General features: G+C 39.6%; 1 protein-coding gene across 2 annotated transcripts in view; it reads left to right on the plus strand.

The window, feature by feature from the left end:
• The window catches only part of LOC145480569 (solute carrier family 28 member 3-like), a 58,024-nt gene that overhangs the window by 1,102 nt on the left and 37,696 nt on the right, over positions 1–19,226 (plus strand). Inside the window, exons 2-13 of one of the 2 annotated variants that reach the window (XM_081458821.1) lie at positions 1,134–1,178; positions 5,818–6,462; positions 6,870–7,049; positions 7,577–7,678; positions 7,790–7,867; positions 9,227–9,334; positions 9,684–9,776; positions 9,897–9,965; positions 10,568–10,654; positions 11,482–11,571; positions 12,419–12,532; positions 12,965–16,126. In XM_081458821.1, coding sequence (XP_081314947.1) covers positions 1,134–1,178; positions 5,818–6,462; positions 6,870–7,049; positions 7,577–7,678; positions 7,790–7,867; positions 9,227–9,334; positions 9,684–9,776; positions 9,897–9,965; positions 10,568–10,654; positions 11,482–11,571; positions 12,419–12,532; positions 12,965–13,081 — 1,728 coding nt within the window. In that variant the 3' untranslated portion in view covers positions 13,082–16,126. Of the gene's footprint in view, positions 1–1,133; positions 1,179–5,817; positions 6,463–6,869; positions 7,050–7,576; positions 7,679–7,789; positions 7,868–9,226; positions 9,335–9,683; positions 9,777–9,896; positions 9,966–10,567; positions 10,655–11,481; positions 11,572–12,418; positions 12,533–12,964; positions 16,127–19,226 lie in introns of those variants that run through there. The other variant, XM_081458819.1, reaches the window with a different exon arrangement.

Consider the following 19,226-nt stretch of genomic DNA (forward strand, 5'->3'; position numbering starts at 1 on the left):
AATCTGGAAAATGTCGTCGCGTGACAGCGGCCAATGACGTCATTTGTCACGTAAAGGTCGCAAGAGCGTGGGAAAACGAGTCTGCAATGTCCTTTGGGCGGTCAGCGGCTAGAGATCCAGTCGTGACCCATAACTCGGATCACGCTGCGGCCAAAACGGTGTGGCGGTTGGGGAAGTTTTTCTTTATGAGTGACCATCATTTGTGAAAAATAACATAACATTGTTCCACTAAACGTTTTCTGGCCGGGAAAAATTGTTTTCCTATTTGTGCATTCGTTTGGATTCCACCGCTATTGATACAAATGACGTCAATGGCCGCTGTCACGCGACGACATTTTCCAGATTCAACTTTCGTTAGCAGATGGTAATTTCGAGTTATTTTCTTTTTCTGTGTATTTTTCATCTTCCTTTCTCTTTTAATTCTACTTCCTTCTACTTAGGACGGTCTTTGAATGCCTAGCAAGGTTTAAAGTGGCGTTTAACACGCTATCCACGGCCGTATTGGCAAAAGAGAAGTGTTTCGCCGAAGTAGCAGGATAACGGTAAAAACGGTAACTTTGAATGCTTTGTACAAGGTCAATGTACTTTGGCCGAAAAATGTTTTTCCAGAAACGTGATTTGTATCCCTCCAATGTCTCATTCATCACTGTGATTGCTTTCAAAAGCGTTGAACTTTTGAGAAATAATTATTTTAAAATCAGCTCCAACGCTCCATCTAATTTAGTATGCAATATTTGAAACTTTATTTGTTAATCGCTTCGGCAGTTTTTTGATGTTTATCGAATGATATTGCATTAAAAGGCATTTTTCTTCAACACTGTGTAGTTTTCTCATTATTTTGCGTTGCGATAGTAATTTCTGAACAGTTATTTGCGGGGGCTTATTTTCGGCCTGATTTTGCTGCTTTCAGACGGAAAAACTTTGCGGCTCGATATTTTTGGTTTAAAGCGAAACTGAAACAAAAGAAATTCATTTTTAAATAGTATTCGGTAACCTCTACTTCAGAGATAAAAATCGGCCGATTTTATTTTTTAGCCGGAAATCATCGGTCGTTTCTTAGGCGCAGGGCCTCTTAAGCTTAAGCTTAAATCACTTGTATGAGATTTTGAACTTGACTATTATTTTTCGATCAGCATGATGATAACGATGATGACTGGGCTGATTTTGGAGGTTTTGAGGTAAGTTGGTTAGTTAGCTTTTTTTGCAGGTGTACCTACTAAGTTCCCCCAGGTCTCATTATCGGGGAATTGCTGGTTTTGATCATTGTGCTCCGGATGATAAATTGCAGGAATCCCAAGGCAAATTAGCTTGATAGAGACACTCGTTTCCTTTGATTTGTTGCAATTTTTGTGTTTTTAATGAATCTCCAGGTTTTAACAGGATCCCCTGATTTCTTTGGAAAAATGTGAAGATTGTTTTGTCCCAGAAGATATCCCTACCCCTCCCATGGAAGGTTTTTTTGGTTTGAAGCCCTCTTTCTCTGCGACACCGCGGAAATACGTTTTTTGACGTCACAGTAACTGGTCAGTGGTCATCACCATCGGGCTGTGTTGTCCTTCGATCGATCAGTTCTCTGAGATCGGTGTTTTGCTTCGTTTTAAGGTTGAAAATATCCTTGATACTTCTCGTTATTGGTGAGCTTGACGCCCTTAAATGGGTTTTTAATACTCAAGCAATGTTCGTAAAGAATAGTGGTACAGGGGAGTCATTTTGTGTGGAGTAATGTGTAGTTTGCTGACTCGAGCCAGCTCGAGCGGACGAAGCGTGGATCGTGTTGCTTCAGCCGCCCTCGCCTCAGAATTGTCAAAATCAACGATGGGTATCCAGCAAAGCAGAAGATTGGTCCTGTATACAGGTTTTGCAAGGATTTTGAAGACTGGTTGGATTTAAAGTGTAATTTGCGCGAAATGGTTAAGGTACTACATGTAAGTCGTGACCGTTTTATTCACACTCACTTTGCGCCGACGTGTGGTGCTTGTTCATTGAGATTATGTTTCGCAACGCGTCCAAGAAACTTTGATAAGAATTTGTCTTTAAAGACTGGCGTTTTGGCGTTTCTATCACCTTTCTGACTTTCTGCGCCTTTTGGAACGGGTGAAATAAATTTTCTGTACCTGTCGTTTGCTGTCAAAATAAAACATTTGTTACATTTGTTCATTTCATTCACAAGATATTTCTGTATCATTAAAGATTGTTTAAGCCGACATTCATATAATGGTGGCGTTTGCGAAGGGAGTAGAAATCGAAAATATTGTGATTTGTTGGCCGCAGTGAACGCTAGAAATACTGAAAACATTCAAGACCGCTCAATATGTTCGGTTCATTGACAATTTTTCCTTGCTTGAGGTCTTTTTTGTTTACATCGATTAAATGTTGATAGTACATGGAAATTTTCAAGACCGTTTCCTTGTACATGTATGCACATGTAACTAAATATTTTAAAATGCCCAAACACCTGTATTTTTTACAAGAAACCGCTTCCACATGGAATGTGGTCAAGTTTCACTTCTTTTGATGCTGAAGACATTCAACATTTCAGAGAGGCAGTAATCAACTCGTCAATGAAACCCACTAGTTTATTTTGTTTACTCAGTCATTTGAAGCTTTTCGATTTCTATTTCCCTATCTTACATGTGCATTGTATCAACTTATATAAATAATTGACTGTTGTTGTTTTTCCTTTCATTTAATTTAATTCAGATGAGCTTTGCTCAATCACTACAAAATAATTTTTACATTGCAATCATACATGTACATATCACATGCTTTGAATCAATATGAGATTAATTATGATCCCCTTAGTAATAATATTGTATCATCCTCACTTCTGTAAGATTCTTACTTAACTTGTAACCACTTTATTACAAGACATTATAGCACCTGATGGCAATAAATTATATATATGTAATTATATGTATTTATTTTTTTCCTGTGATAAATTAGCTAACAAGTGGGTTTGTTTATGCCACTGTGTCTCTGAATTGGCTTACTGTCGTCTACAAACCATTGGTAATATATCTTCGCTGCATCTAACTCAGATACTAGACACAAAAGCATGTATTAAAGAACAGATACATTTCTTACAAATTAATATTTATTACATTTAGTTCATCACTTAAGTTCTACAACATTGCTCTTCTCCAGTGAGAAATTTTGTACAAAGTCTGAAGTTGTAAGTTGCAAAAACAAGTTCTGTCAGTAGTTGTGAATCACTTAAAATCAGGCTTTGGTACAGTAAACTGAATGGCAGAAAGCGAGGAAATTAGAAATTGTCTCAAATACACAAGTGATAAAAGAGGTAAAGTTGACTGAAATCTACAGACTCCTTTTTTTTAGGTTTAGGGTTAAGGTTAGGCCTAAGGGACAAGGTGGGAGGTGCGGTGGCCTTGTAGTTAGTGCGCTCAGCAATGGATTGAGCGGTCCGTGTTCGAGCCCTGGTCAAGGACATTGTGTTGTGTTTTTGGGCAAGACACTTTTACTCTCACAGTGCCTCTCTCCACAAAGGTGTACATATGGGTACTGGTGAATTTAATCCTGGGGGTAACTCTGTGATCAACTAGCATCCTATCCAGGGGGTAATAGAAATACTCCTAGTCGGTTCATGCTACAGAAACCAAGATAAGCCTGGCCTGATGGGCCACTTGGCTCTATGCAGACTTTACCTTTTACTTAGGGACAAGGTACTGCATCAAGTGGGGGAAGGGACAGTGGAGTCAGAACCTCCCACTTCCCATACCCTGTTCTCCCACTTCCCATACCTCTATCTCTTGACTCCCACCCTTGTTCGTCCTGCTCCTGTCCCCTGTAAATTAAGAGACTCAAAACACATCCTAGTCATTTAGCTGCACAGTCCTTAGGCATTTCCTTTTCTTTTTTTCCTTTGTTTTCAGCCTGGCTACTCTTACCCACGTCTTTCAAGTGAATGACCTATGACATAACCACTGTCAAAGGGTTTCATTTTGAGCCTCATTTTGAGCCCAAGGGTGAATTTTTCTTTGCCCGTCGGCCTAGAAGTCTCTAAAGACACTAAATGAAAGTCAAGTAGTTGCCATATGGAGAGCATTGGTCAGTGTTCTCTGAGTTGGTGTTTTTACAGCATTGATGTTGTGGAAATCATCCATGGACAGTATCTAAAAGGACTTTTGCTGAGCCAGAATAGAAAAAAATGTACAATAGAAGAAGTTTTCTATTGGGAAATCCAGATAATAGTAATATGTAAACAAATATTAATTTTAGAAAGTGATACAGAGTCTCAGGCTCTAAGGTAATGCGGTCAGAAATTGTCTGGGAGGCCTTATAATCAGAAGATTGTTGTGTGAATACAGGGGGGATAGCCTATTAATAACTAAAAATGAAATTCATTTATTGAGTTTTAACTGGAAGTTGTCATTACCCAGATTTTATGGTATTTTTATTGTCTTACAATAACATATGCATGTATTTTTAATTATCCTTTAAACAGCTTTGTATTCCATGTCTTCTGCCATCTTTAGATAATCAGATGTCATGTACTTCTTGTGGCTTTTTCTAATAGCTAAATAGCTTTTTTTTCTAAACTCTAATAGCTATGCAACTAGTTTAAAATAATTTTCACACTTTAGAGGCGCTATAGGCAAAATACAGAACTGCAACAATTCGAAATTATGACAAGAAACAAAGAAACAATAATAAACATGAAAATTTAAAATTTTATTTTCGCCATCCTCAAGCTTCCTGAAGTACAGTATGATTAAAATTGGATATTTTATGATAAAACATACCTTGGTGAATTCTTCCTCGAGTTGAGGCCAGATTTTGAACCCTTTTGGGGATTCAGTCCTACACTTGTTACACCAACGTGTCCAAGATTTATAGGAAGTACTGCTTCGATTTCGGCCAACTTGGTCTATAATTCGGTGATACCGAGTGAGGACAGGATGACCGTGTTTACTTACGTGAGTGCCCCCAATCGAACACGAGCATGTCTTCCCGACGAATGTGATCGAAATGCCGTTTACATACCGATTCATACGGTTAAAGCCCATCAATTCAACAAACTTGAGAAGTTGATTTCCTCAGAACACCGTTACAGCAACACAAAAGCTGCCTAGTTTTAGCCTTAGCGCACATCGTAACGTAAATTGCCACTGGCTCGCCGCTTACGAACATGAACTCTCACGAAACAACAACAATTTCACACCGTGTGCAAGTTCAGTTTGGCTTTGGCACAATATATAATATTAACTGAGAACTATCCAACAAATGAGCGGAGTTTAAAAGCTAAGTTTACAGTGTGCGCTCTAAGTTTTGTATCTTTTTGACTGTCGATAAGGCTCGCTGCGAAGATAATGTAAAAGTTGCAGGCATTTTGTAGTTTTGTTAGGGTGTACCGCTGACCAGCAAAATACTGTATCGCGCCCCAAAAAACGTATATCCGCGGTGTCTTTCTCTGCCCTTCTGCAAACTACAGAAACCCCTCCCCTCCAGAATTTCCAATAACCCTAGCACATTGGGATAGGTATGGATATCTACTGGGAGTCACAGAAATGAGGTTGTATATGATTAGTGTTCTACAATGGAAACCAACCTCTAAACAATATCAAATATTTTGTTGCTTATTTATTTATATTAATTTTATTTATATGCAATATTTATATAGGTGTGTCCAATTACATTTGTGCAGTTACTAGATACTTGTTAAGGCCACATTGTACTGAATGCACATCCTTTAGATAGCTTATAATAAGCTATTTGAAAGTCTAATTTACTAGATTTGATTTGCAGAGCATGGGTCACATAACTACAATGTATAAAATTGTCTATGAATATATGTTTCAGTCTGCTACACCAGCTACAAATGGCAGTAACCAGTCTGGATCTGTTATCACATGGGCTGCAGTTGCGACACCACCACCAGCCTCACCCAGTGCTGCTGCTACATCTTTTAACCAACCAGCAGCTCACATGATGGCATCATCTAATCCTGTGTCGTCATTAACACCTCAGTTTTCACTGAATACAACAACATCTGAAGTTAGCAAAAGGTCAAGTTCAGCTGTGCCTAACCCTCTTGCTGCCGACAGCCATTCTGACTTTATTAACTCATTTCTTTCAACCAGTCAAGACTTCACTTCTTCAACAACACCTGTATCATCAACAAAATCAGCAGCAGAACAAGACAAGTTGAACAACAGAACAGAATATGAAAGCTTCCATGCAGATTTTTCTTCATTCCTTAGTGAAGCCTTGACTGAACCATCAGAGCTTCTTTCCGTTCCTTCTGAGGATGGGAACACCATCAATGGAACAAAGTGTATCTCTCAAGGAGAGAAAACTCATTTAAATGGTGACCATTCTACAGTCATAAGCAAAGACTATGCCACATCAAGCATCACGGCAGGAAATCAGCAATCACAACAACACACTCCTGATTCTTTTGATACTCTAGATAATGAAGTTTCATCAGCTCAAGATATACTATCAGTAAGTGTGCTGTTTTTGGTTTATAAGTATGAGAATAAATTCCAATTGTATTTTCGTTTGTCAAATGGTCTTTCTTTGAATTTTCAACCTTTTGGCCTTGAAAATAGCATCATAAATCTTAAGCAGATATTATGGACAAATTCAAACTGAATTATAAACTTCCCATTTTATTTCTGCTCAAGCTTGTTCAAAACAGTGAATTCCAAGGATATTTTCTTAACTTAATTAAATTACATGTGGTACATATTTTGACTACAAAAAAGACTAGCAAATGTGTGGCAATCCAGATATCAAAAACTGCCCTTGAAAACTGAAAATTATGAATGGTTCAAAATTGGTAAAAAAAGAACTCCCTGAAACATTAGGAAGGTATTTGAAATTTATAAATAATACATCTATTTGAACAGGTTGTTATGGCCCAACAGCAGCAGAATGTACTCTTTGACAAGCCAACAGACAGCGGCCAGAAGGAACTGTCCCGGCAACTTCAAGAAGCAAGTGAATCTAACAGGGAACTTGAGGATAAGTTGAAAGGACTGGAAGGAAAACTCTCCATTGCTGAGCAAGAGAAAGCACAGCTACAGAGGGTATTTACCATGTTGGCAAAACTATGAGCTACTACATAATAATTGGTGTTTCATAGATTTGTAGCTGTTGTCCTTAATTTAAACTGTTCCTAACTTATTTGTAGCCTACACCTTCATCATGTTTTGACAAGGAACCCAGCAAAATTGATTTCTGTTTTAGTACAAATGGTCAACAAAAAGTAATTAATAAGACCAGTGTCAAGAAATGAAATAAGGAAGTAATGTTGACCAACAGAGGCAAGTGTATGGAAACATGTTACAATGATAAATAATATCAACAAAAAAGAACGCTTGGATTTTCAATTTTTTTTGTCCAGTCCTATGAAATATTGCAAACTCTCAGAATCGAGAATGTATGTAAGTATATCTTCATTAAATACCAAACAGTACAAACGTTTCTTGGATGCTCTTTTGAATGCTGTCTTTACAAAACATTTTTCCAGTCACTGAACAAATACTGTTCAGAGCTAAACATGTGTATGTACAACTTATATATCAAATATAAATATCTGTTTTCTCCCTAAAAGGACCTGGATACACTTCTAGAGAAGGATAAAACTATTGAAGAGGAATCAAAGAACCTTTCAGAATTGCTTGCTAAACAGAAGGAGAAATATGCTCTTCTTCAGGTAAAGAAACATTTGATGATGATGACCAAAAGAGTTTGCATGCAATCAAAAACTCTGAATAACCATGGAGTGGATCATCAAGTTCAACTGTGCTGTTTGTAAACTTTGCAGGAGCAGCATGAAGAACAGATAAAGGAGATTAGAAAAGCTGGTCATGATACCTTGGCTGTCATTGTTGAGGAATACAAGGTATTGATGAAACTGTACTGTTATGCTCTCCTCCTCCTCCTCTTCCTTGTCCTCCTCCTCCTCCTCCTCCTCGGCGTCCTCCTCCTCCTCCTCCTCCTCCTCATCTTCCTCCTCCTCATCTTCCTCCTCCTCCTTCTCCTCCTCCTCCTCTTCATCCTCGTTCTCCTCATCCTCGTCCTCGTCCTCCTCATCTTCCTCCTCCTCCTCCTCCTTGGCGTCCTCCTCCTCCTCCTCCTCCTCATCTTCCTCCTCCTCCTCCTCCTCCTCCTCTTCTTCATCCTCGTTCTCCTCATCCTCGTCCTCGTCCTCCTCATCTTCCTCCTCGTCCTCCTCCTCATCTTCCTCCTCCTCCTTCTCCTCCTCCTCCTCTTCATCCTCGTTCTCCTCATCCTCGTCCTCGTCCTCCTCCTCCTCATCTTCCTCCTCCTCCTTCTCCTCCTCCTCCTCTTCATCCTCGTTCTCCTCATCCTCGTCCTCGTCCTTCTCCTCCTCCTCCTCTTCATCCTCGTTCTCCTCATCCTCGTCCTCGTCCTCCTCATCTTCCTCCTCCTCCTCCTCCTCCTCGGCGTCCTCCTCCTCCTCCTCCTCATCTTCCTCCTCCTCCTCCTTCTCCTCCTCCTCCTCTTCATCCTCATTCTCCTCATCCTCGTCCTCGTCCTCCTCATCTTCCTCCTCCTCCTCCTCCTCCTCCTCATCTTCCTCCTCCTTCTCCTCCTCCTCCTCTTCATCCTCGTTCTCCTCCTCCTCATCTTCCTCCTCCTCCTTCTCCTCCTCCTCCTCTTCATCCTCGTTCTCCTCATCCTCGTCCTCGTCCTCCTCTTCCTCCTCCTCCTCCTCCTCATCTTCCTCCTCCTCCTTCTCCTCCTCCTCCTCTTCATCCTCGTTCTCCTCATCCTCGTCCTCGTCCTTCTCCTCCTCCTCCTCTTCATCCTCGTTCTCCTCATCCTCGTCCTCATCCTCCTCATCTTCCTCCTCCTCCTCCTCCTCCTCGGCGTCCTCCTCCTCCTCCTCCTCCTCATCTTCCTCCTCCTCCTTCTCCTCCTCCTCCTCTTCATCCTCGTTCTCCTCATCCTCATCCTCGTCCTCGTCCTCATCCTCCTCCTCCTCCTCCTCATCCTCCTCTTCGTCCTCCTCCTCGTCCTCGTCCTCTTCCTCCTCCTCCTCTTTTCCTCTTCTTCTTTTTCATTTCCACCTCTTCCTTCTGCTCCTCATTCTCCTGCTCTTCATCCTCTTAGTTCTTCCACCTATTCTTTCGTCTCTTCCTCTTCCTACACATCTTCCTCCACAATATCCTCCTCCTTCTCCTCCTCTCCCATCTCCTTCTTGAAGTTTGACCAACCTTTCCATATCACTCCAAAGGAATTATCAAGAAAAGCCGTATTGGAGCAACAAGAAGAGAACAAGATTCAGATGGAAAAACTATTGGAAGATCAAAGAAAGAAATTCCAGGAGTTCCTTCAAGAGCAGGTGAAAACTGGTTTAAAAGTAAATGAACCTCTTAAAACTAAGATGAGCAAAATAATTGCCGATCTTATCATACATGTATCATATGGGCAGAGTTTCTTTAAACTCTGGCCAAATGCACAAATATTAGCACTCAGTTAATAGCGATCACGATTAGTTGCGGAAGTATGTGTCAGAAAGATCCAAGACGTGGATCTGGAAGACTTGTGTCCTTTGCTGTGATTGGTTTAAACATATTACTGTGTTGTACAGTGACTTATTAGTTACCCAGAGAGCTCCTGAAAATCAATGATTTTGCTTCCTCTTTTGAGATAACTCTGAAAAACTAATACATAGACTTTCTGTCTTGTAGCAAGAAAGCTTTGAAAGAACGTTACAGGATGAGACAAAACGCAATGAACAGAAAGCCAATGATTTACTAGAGGAAGAAAAACAAAGACACAAGGTTAGAAGAGTCCGCCATTTGTAAATAAAATGTACATTATCAAACTACATGCTGTGAGAGTTTTTGTTCTTGACGAAGTTGTAAAATTACGAAACATTTTTATTCATTTTCCATTCTTAGGAAGAAATTGAATCCTACTTGGATCAAGAAAGATTAAAGAGCAAAGAAGCTATAGACAAATTTGTTGAGGTACCTTCTATTTGGTTTAGTTTTATTATTAGATCATGAGTTCTGCAAAGTAGTTTTGGTTTAAATGGTTAATATACTAAAAAATGCAAAATGAAGTGCCTACCCTCTCAATGGACCGCAGGAAAAAGGGCTTAGAATATTTCTATGTACATATTGCAGGCGTATGTGAAATATCTCATGAGTGTTGGATATTTATGTGTTAAAGATATATTCAAGTGTGACACGTAGCTTAAGCGTATGCCCTCGTTAGTGCTCGGCGCTCTTCTTGTACAAGTGTGATTTGCTTTAAACTTTTCTGAAACACAGCACTATGATGTTAGATAGTCTAATGATTATGACATGGTTTCTACCGCAATCAGAGCATGCTTGTGTTTGTCTTTGTGTTTGCCATTTGGAGATCTCATTTTTCTATATTTCTATTTCGTTTGTTTCTAAATTTCATTTTCAGAAAGACTTTTTTCATTATCAACTATCTTAACCAGTTGCTAACCAACCGGATTCTCTTGTAGGCATTGATTAATTTAAGTATTTGGGGATTGAAATAATACTTCTTTTGTGTAAAGCTGCAGTATTGCAGTATTTATTTTATTTTTTCTCCAAAGGATGCACGGCAGGAGAGGGCTGAAGCCGTGGAGATGGCGAGGAAAGAGGAAAGGAGGAGATATGAAGAGTTCATATCAGAACACAAGGTCAGTTTATGTGCGCTTAGGTACACTATGATCATAGAGAAATTCTAGCATGGTGTCAGAAAGTTAAACAGTTTACTACAGATCACAGCAAGCCCAAAAGTAATGGCTTCATTTTGTAGAAAACCAGTATGAAGTAACGAAAAGTGAACTCTTCAAGAGTTCACTTTTCGTCTCCTCCACCTTCAGTTCAATCAAAACGTAATAAGTACGGGTAAAATTTTCTTGATCGTTATTGTAAAAATAGTGGCTTAAGTTTTGAAATAAAGCCGTGTTCGATGCTCAAGACTTCAGTCTTTTACGCGCTTTGATTAACGAGAATTCTTACAAAAGAACGAGATTTCCAGGAGATAAAAGGGGTTGTATACACGGGTTCTTCGTAAATTCGCAATTTACGGTTTTGGTTTTTTGACTTTCTATTGCCGTAAATATTTCCAATATGACTTGTCGCTGAAAAAAATAATTGTCCTACATTTTGGCTAAATTTTAACTAGCCTGTAAACAGGCTCACGGCGAGGGTGTAAAAAATTTGGCGAGGGCGCGAAAAAAAAGAAAGCCTGTTCACAGGCTAAATTTTGACGAATTACAGTGAAGGGAACTCGAGAAAACGTCTGGGAGAAAAATTGTATTTTCGGAGTGTGTTGGTTTTTTTTTTTTTCATTTTTTGTCTCCATGAATAACATCAGGACTATTGCGCGAACTGTAAAGAGCCACAGGTATTTTCATAGGCATTACTGACGCGACTAAGAAACTATACAGAGCTAACTTATGGAAACTCCAGTCGTCATATAGTACCTGACTGTATTACGTGTTGTTTTGATTCTCTACAGGAAAATATAAAAACATTAACAGACCAAGAAGGGCAAAGGCTACAGAAACTTGTGGAGGAGACTATTAAGGAAGAGAGAGAAACCAGTAAAGTGAGTCCGTTGAAATTACTGACAATTTTCCCTTGAATAACGATGGTAATTTCCACCACTACTTGATTGGATTAAGTTTTTCTTTTCCAAACTAGCCTGGTTAGCCCGCGTTCCTGTAAGAACGCAAGAGCTTTTTCCGCATTCTTTATTTTTTTTCTCTCGTCCCTGTTTTCACTCGACCAGCAGGCGGGAAAATATTCGCTGGTAGGAGAACGCTTGCTACTCAGGCTAGATGAATATGGGTGAATAAGCTAAGTCGCTGATCTGCTTGCTTTCTAGCATGAAGTGACCTCCTCTAAAAGTATTTTAGTTCACTCAAGCACTTTTTCTAGTTTCCCACACAATTCGGTGCCCATTTCACTGTCACAGCTATCATGAGAAAAGTTGTTTAACAAAAGCGCATAAGCGTGCGCGACCATGGCGAAAGGTATTATGGGTGATAGTGGTTTACTGTTGCTTGTTCGAAGCTCAAGGTATTTCAGTGTGATAGAAGAAAACAGCACAAACACTTGTACTCGTGCTTTGTCCTTGTCACCGTGAACCTCAGCAAGCAACAATCAACCATCGCCACCCATAACAACAGCCGGCAATGTCCCATACGCTTTTATGTAACAACCTTTCTTGAAACAGCTGGATACCCCTGGATGGGGAGTGGAACTGTGGGAGTTAATTGTCTTGCCGAAGGACACAATACAATGTCCCCCTTCAGTGCCGGATCGAACCAGGACCACCCGATCCAGAGTCATGTATGCCGTAACCAATGGGTCACGGTGCTTCCCACATTTTTTGTTTGTTGCCAAATTGACGATGTACTGATTCTGTTGAAATCATTCTGGTTTTGTCGTAGATGGTACTAGAAGAGGTTGTGAAGGAGGAAAGACAAAATGGAAAAGAGTTTGCGCACGAAATAAAGGATGAAACGAAGAGAGAAATGTTGGAATACTTAAAAGTTAAGCAAGAGGTGCGAGGCAGGCTTCCTTTTGTGTAGATAAATTCACGTGTTTTAGTGGCCTTACAGTATTTAATATTCTAACGAATGGATATTCGTTGTAACAACAGTTTATTTTTGTTGCCTTTTTCCCGTATTGATCCTTTTTTTCTGAATGTGCTCGTTATCTAACCTCCTAGGGCTTTTACCTGTTCGTAATAGCCACTGGTCTGTCTCCCGCGAATTGGGATTTTTAGGGCTATTATGTTTATTTGAAATATTTCTTTCTCTCAGTTTAAGTGGTATGCCTGAGAACTAGCTAGATGTAACTAAGCTCATCGATCACTACAAACATTCAAATCAGTAAAGTTCTCGTTAGAGGAAACTGCTTCTGCTTCTCCCTTGTTTCAATTTTGGCTCTCAATGTTCTGCACTGTTCACACTTGTGGTCCTTTCTTCCAACAGGCCGATAGAGCTGCTCGACAAAAGCACCTTCATGGTTTGGACCTGTTCTTAGAAAGTGCAAGGGCTCAACTGAAGATGTTGATGGAGGACCAACATGAAGAAGATCCAGGCGATTAGTGCTGTGGTGTATAATATGATGATAAAAACGAAAAGGTCAAATAATAGGACACCAAGTGCTGTCCAATTGCTTCGTTTAGGGACCTTTAAGCACTCAAATTCGTTTCCCCTTAAAGAGGAATCTAACTTTAGAATTTGGAGATTAAATTTAAGTTAAAATTTTTATTAGTTAGGAGTTGACTTGTACAAGGTGAAATTTTTAGTAAGAATGTGTACGGATTTGCAACTAATTATGAAGAAACTACTTTATATGAATTTGCAAACAATGGCTTAATATTAAAAAAAAAATTCTAATAACCAAAGTCGGTCACAGTCTCTGTTAATTGCACAGTGTTACCGCGAGACCGCGCCATTGCGGGAATCCCGCGTCGTAATGAGAGATGGCCCCAAGAAAAATGAAGGCTGCAGGCTTAACACAGGCATAGTATTTTAAAAGACATCCTAGGGCTCGAAATTGCGACCGATACGGTCGCCAATGCAACTAATATTTCATCTTTGGTAACCAAGCAAAAATTCTGGTTTAGTTGCCATAATGGCAACTACATTTCTCTGTGTTGACAATCAATAACCGTTATTTTGTCACACATTATGCCATTCTAGAAAATGATATTGAAAGATCTCTGCTTCTAAAACATTCAACATAAGAAACGAAGTCAATCCATCCCCTTTGCTTCTCTCACATCGGAAATTTCGAAATGGCTTACCGTGTTCGAAATCGCCCTATAATGCATTGTAAAGCCTTGATCATTGACTATGTCATGTATGCCTATCGATATCTCTCTTATAATACACGGATCCTTCATTCTAATATCTGATTCAAAAGAAACTATTGAGTAGAGATACTTCAAAAAGCACTTACTATTAAATTCTATCATAGATCCTAATAAACTGTTTTATTTTGCTTGGTACCCTGGTACATTTTTTCCTTCTGTACCTTTCAATTTATTGGCCCCTTTCCTAACGTATTGGCCCCTTGAAAATGGTCTTCAGGGGCCACTTCAGCCCTCAAGTAAAATTTTCTGGCTGAAACACTGATTGTAAAATATTCGCTCTTTTTCTCCCCTCCTGGCCTGCGGTCTGTAGAATTAAAACTGCAGGTTGTGGGCACCTATAGACTCGAATAGGTGGTGCTTCAGCCAGACTTCGGTTCCAGGTCACGAGGGCAACATCGAACCAAACTCTGAACCACAGATCAATTAAAATGAACACAAGCTTGGGCCGCCGCGATCTCGTTGCCAGGGTGGAGACTTCGAGAACGAGGCTGGGGCCGCTCAACCAGCCGTTGCTTGTGAAAAATCACACTCTGAACATGAAAAACCAATTAGTTTACCATTCTGTACTTGTGAATATGCGAGATTACGTTCTCTTAGTATTCAAAGGCTTAAGTTTAGTTGTCTACCCAGCATCTAATTCATGTGTGTCCAATTAATTGAATTAGATTTTACGTTGATTATTCGGTGCACATGTACTGATAGTTATTTCAATTTATTGGGAATCTGAAATCATTGTTCACGAGCTCTAACTTTCTTTCTCTGGTATTATTATAGAGACATTATATTTTAGGTGGACGAACGTGGCCTCCAGACAGCGTATACACGAGACCAGGGACTCATTCCTTAATCCGTAATCGGATCTTGACTCTTCCACCCATTCCCATACGCAGCGTCACGCAACGCGTCTCCAAACCAACAGAGGGGAGGAACGTTGCGTGGCCATCCAAGTACATGTCTAACAGCTGCGTAAGAGATTATTTCCATCCCCGCTGTCCTCTCACGTTTTAAACCTGCTATGCAGACTAAACGGAGTGCAATTTACCACTGACCTATGTGCTCAAGACTTAAAACTCATGACACTTGATTCGTAACTCATTCACTCATTGCGCACTCGTGTGATTCAGGCGACCTCGCGTCACGCTTCTACACGTCTTCCAAATGGCAACCTCTCTGTAACTTGCCATTAGGTGTTCCTTCGTTCGCGGCGGCAGATTAGTGGGTAAAATGAACACTCGACGCATTTTTTTGACGAGACATCAGTTTTTAAAAAGAGTTGAAAGCCGGAGGATGTATTTTCTGGCATGCCCGTTTTGCCAACGCTCTGCACAGACAGATCAAGGATGGAAAAGCAAACATCGCCACTTGCAAAATGGACCTGCCTCAACAAAAATCTGGTCGTAAACAGGACTCCGACTCCTTCGTTTTGTTTGTACATTTGTCACCCGTTCTGTACTTTAAAATTTGGTCTTTCGACTTATTTTGCTTCATACGTTTTTGTCAAGCATTCGACTGTGGACTCGCAGCTGTCACAACAGGTCAAAGGTCTTGTTGTTTTCTAATTTTTACTTTTGTTTGGGGTTTGATACCATTTTTATTTACCATACTCTGCTAGAACGATTTGTTTAGATTTATTCTTATTGCACGATGTGTTTTAAGCTCTCCAAACGAGATTACTCCAAATGCTCGCTTTGGATGGTCTGAAATATTCAATAAGCTTCAGTAAATGTGCTTGTATTTATTCAGTGACGAGGCGTGACTGTTTTTAAAACACAACTGTTTAAAGTTTATTTGTTTAGTTGATCTCTCGATCCTTATCATGGACGTCACGGACATCACTGATAAACTGGAAGTCACATTGTCCCGAGACCAAAAGTGCAAATTCTGCATGGACTTGTTATAGCTGTTTTTAACAGTCAATTCTTCAAACCATGAGTTCCTTTTTCTACGTGAAGGAGACTTCCTCATGAAGTTTGGTCCGTACCTATAAAACTCGAAAAACGACAAAAATTGTAGTTGTACCTTCATAATTTCAAATTGATAATCGTGGGTTTTTTTGTTTTTGTTTTTGTTTTTTTCACGATCTGTCAAGTCGAGACTTAGATCTGCATCATGCCTTCCACGAGACCTTGTCAGGGTCGGCTGGTTTGAAAATTGAATGCCCCCGAATCTGCTTAACATGAAAGAAGTTCCTATTCCAAGTTACACGGTCGAAAGTACCATCCGAGGGCTCGTGAAGTTTGAGAGAGTTGGTCTGTTACGCAGGGAGGTTAAGGTAATGTGATTATATTTATTCACGATTTGTTTTCAAAGCCTCTTAAGCTTGTGGTGATCTATAAAAGAATGCAATTTTTTAAAAGAAACACAACATTGGCAATGAAATATAAAAATTATTTCGTTTCGCCCAAAAATTATGCGAAATTGGCCTTGTTTACGCTTCCGAATTGGACGATTTCCATTCCCATTCTTTTTGTTGCCATTTAATTGTTCCTTTGTTGACAAAACAACGAGAGAAGATCAGGTGAAGAAATTGAAAATTTAATTGAGCCCATGACCTTCGCGAGTTTATGATAGCTGTTATTATACGGAAAAAAAACTCTTGAATTACATTTTACAGCAAAAAGGCGATGTCAAAAATCTTCACTCTGAGGAGTTTGCGATTTCGGTAACAGTTTTCACCGGATTCGTGTGGACTAACTAAGTATTTACATTAATATACTAGCGTTCTTTCACAAATGCCGTTCTCTTGTTGGCTACGGTACTCTATCTGAGGTCATTTAACAATGGACCAATTTCAATATATTAAAATTCAGCGTAACACAATAGACCATAGCACGAGGCTCTGGGGAATAAACCCTCTGTATTTATTCCCCAGAGCCTCGTACTGAGGTCTATTGTGTTAGGCTAATATATTGAAATTGGTCTATTGGAGAACAGACATGCCTGAGAACTGGCTAGTTGTAGCTAAGGACATCGACCACTATACCGGGCCACTATAAGCATTCAACATTTATTTATTTTATTCAACAGACGTTGTAAAGATGGCGTCATTAACTTGCTTTTGTTTCTTCTGATTATGTAAAAAATATAGCTTCCATGTTGCCGTGCGTCTGTTCAGTAAAAATATCACAGATGACGTCAAAATGTGGTACTTAGAACAAAAAAGAGGCACACAAGCCGTTAGACGAGTGTGTCCCCGATGTTCTTACCATATTGACGTCATCTGTGATTTATTTGAACGGCCGGCACGGCAACATGGAATCTATCAGTATTTCTTAAATAGAAATTTCGAGCTCCTAATCCAATTATTTCAAAATAGACCACTCTTTCTATGTGTTTCCGGCACAATAAACCCACGCGGGATGTTATGAGAACACGAGAAAAGCTTGTAAATCATGAGCTGTTAAGCGAGTGATTTACAAGCTTTTTGAGTGTTCCCCCGATATCTAGTCGACTTGCGGCTGCTTTGTGAGCCCACGTTCCTTACCCCCATCGTTGGGAGCCCACGGCTGGAGACTGACCCTAAACGGCTGGAAATCGAGCCTACCCAACATGCCAAGTGGGTTTATTGAAATATTATGAAATATCTATGGAAAACGTTCTTCAAAGAGGGGAAAATTTATTGTACCTTCGTTATGATCAAGTTATTTATTCCCAGCATGAAATGACGCGGTAAACCAACCAGAGCGACTGAAAGAATAAAGTCCACACAGAAAATCCACCGAAGAAAGCAAACAAAAGTTTAAGAAAAGTAAAAGGTTTAGTAGAGGAAAGAAAAAGGTATTCGGTGAAAGGTAGATGGTGTACTAATTATTTCAAAAATACTTTGATGAGGAAATGCAGGAATTGAAAACGTGGCCGGAATCAGTCTTCACGATAGTAAAAGACTTCGAAATGTTTGCGAGTAGTCTGACAAACTTCATACGCTTGGCGAAGTGATTCAACGTTAACGTTCAAAACGTTTTGGGAATAGAATAAAGGTTAGTTCCAGAAAGATCCAGAAACGCTGCTTCTGAAATTTATTCAGAATTCATTTGTTTATGTTGAAGGCTACAAATCCCGCGTTTCTCTGTATTTTCCTGAATGAAAACTTTTACTCGTTGCTGGTCAGAGGACATTTCAATACAGGATAGTAAACTTATGGAATTCATTAGATAAAGATTTAAAACTGTGCAAAGGTTCAGTAAACTTTAAGAAAAATCTTAAAGCAAAGATGCTTGACGAGTTTTTGAAACAAGGATAGTGTTACACTTTTTTAATCCATTGTATTTTTATTGTATAGTTATTGTATTTGTATTGTTCACTGAAAAACCCATTTTTGGGAGTGTGCAATAAAGTTCCATTCCATTCCATTACTTGAAAGTGTAAGAGAGGAGTTCACGCTGCAAGGGTCATTATGGGTAATTAGGGCAAGATTGTAAAGAAACAAAGCGGCAAAATATACGGTTTTCTTCATATTTCCGTTCTGAGTTTCATTTTCGAGAGGAAACTTTTGCTGTAAATACATCTACATCTACTATCGTTTTTGAGTCGATCAAGTTGAGCTAGGCATTAGCCTACTTATCAGAGTAACGGAGATGTTATTTTTGTGGCTTGAGCGGCTAAGATTTGATCAGATCATTTCCTATGCCCCCAGCAATTACTCGATCGGCTCAAAAACGTTGGTAAACCTAGGAGAGGGGTTTCTCCGTCCACAGTATTTGTTTCGTCTCCAAATATGAAATCAGAACGGAAATATAAAGCTAAACATTTGTTTTACGGCTTTGCGTCTTTGTTAAGTTGCCCTGATTACCCATAATGCCCATTAGAACGTGAACTCCTCTATGGAAACCAAATTCAATTATCTTGTCATTTATGCATTGAGCTTAATTGAACTTAAAACTTACAATTTCTAAAACTTAATGCTAACTCGAAAGAAATCTTTTCCCTGTTTTTTTTGTTTTTGCCCAGTTGTAGTCAGAAACTGCGTCCTCCAAAGACCGCGAAAGGCAATGAAAACGCTAAACTCAAGCATGAACGAAATCGGCGTGCGGCCAACTTCTGGTCCTTTTTCCCTTACAAATTTGTTTGTTTATGTTGAACTGAAAAAATATTCCTATTATTGGTGTCTAAGCCAGCCGTGAGCGAAAGCTGAAACTGTTCAGTATGTTCTTGCTAGTTTGTGTATTCTGTGTTAGGTAATAGCTTCAGGGCTCTCATTGATAGCAGAGATGCTTTGTAAGCTCCCTGAAGGGACTACCCTGAAATTTCACCTAAAGAGTTTTTACTTTTAAATAAAGGTGTCTATCTAGTGTTCTGAGCTCTCTAGTTCTCGCGTAGTGCTGCTATAGGTTAGGGAACCGTGAGTTTACCGATGCAATAGAACATAGATTCGG

The sequence above is a fragment of the Orbicella franksi genome, chromosome 3 (genome assembly GCF_964199315.1).
Source record: "Orbicella franksi chromosome 3, jaOrbFran1.1, whole genome shotgun sequence".
NCBI classification, from domain to species: domain Eukaryota; kingdom Metazoa; phylum Cnidaria; class Anthozoa; order Scleractinia; family Merulinidae; genus Orbicella; species Orbicella franksi.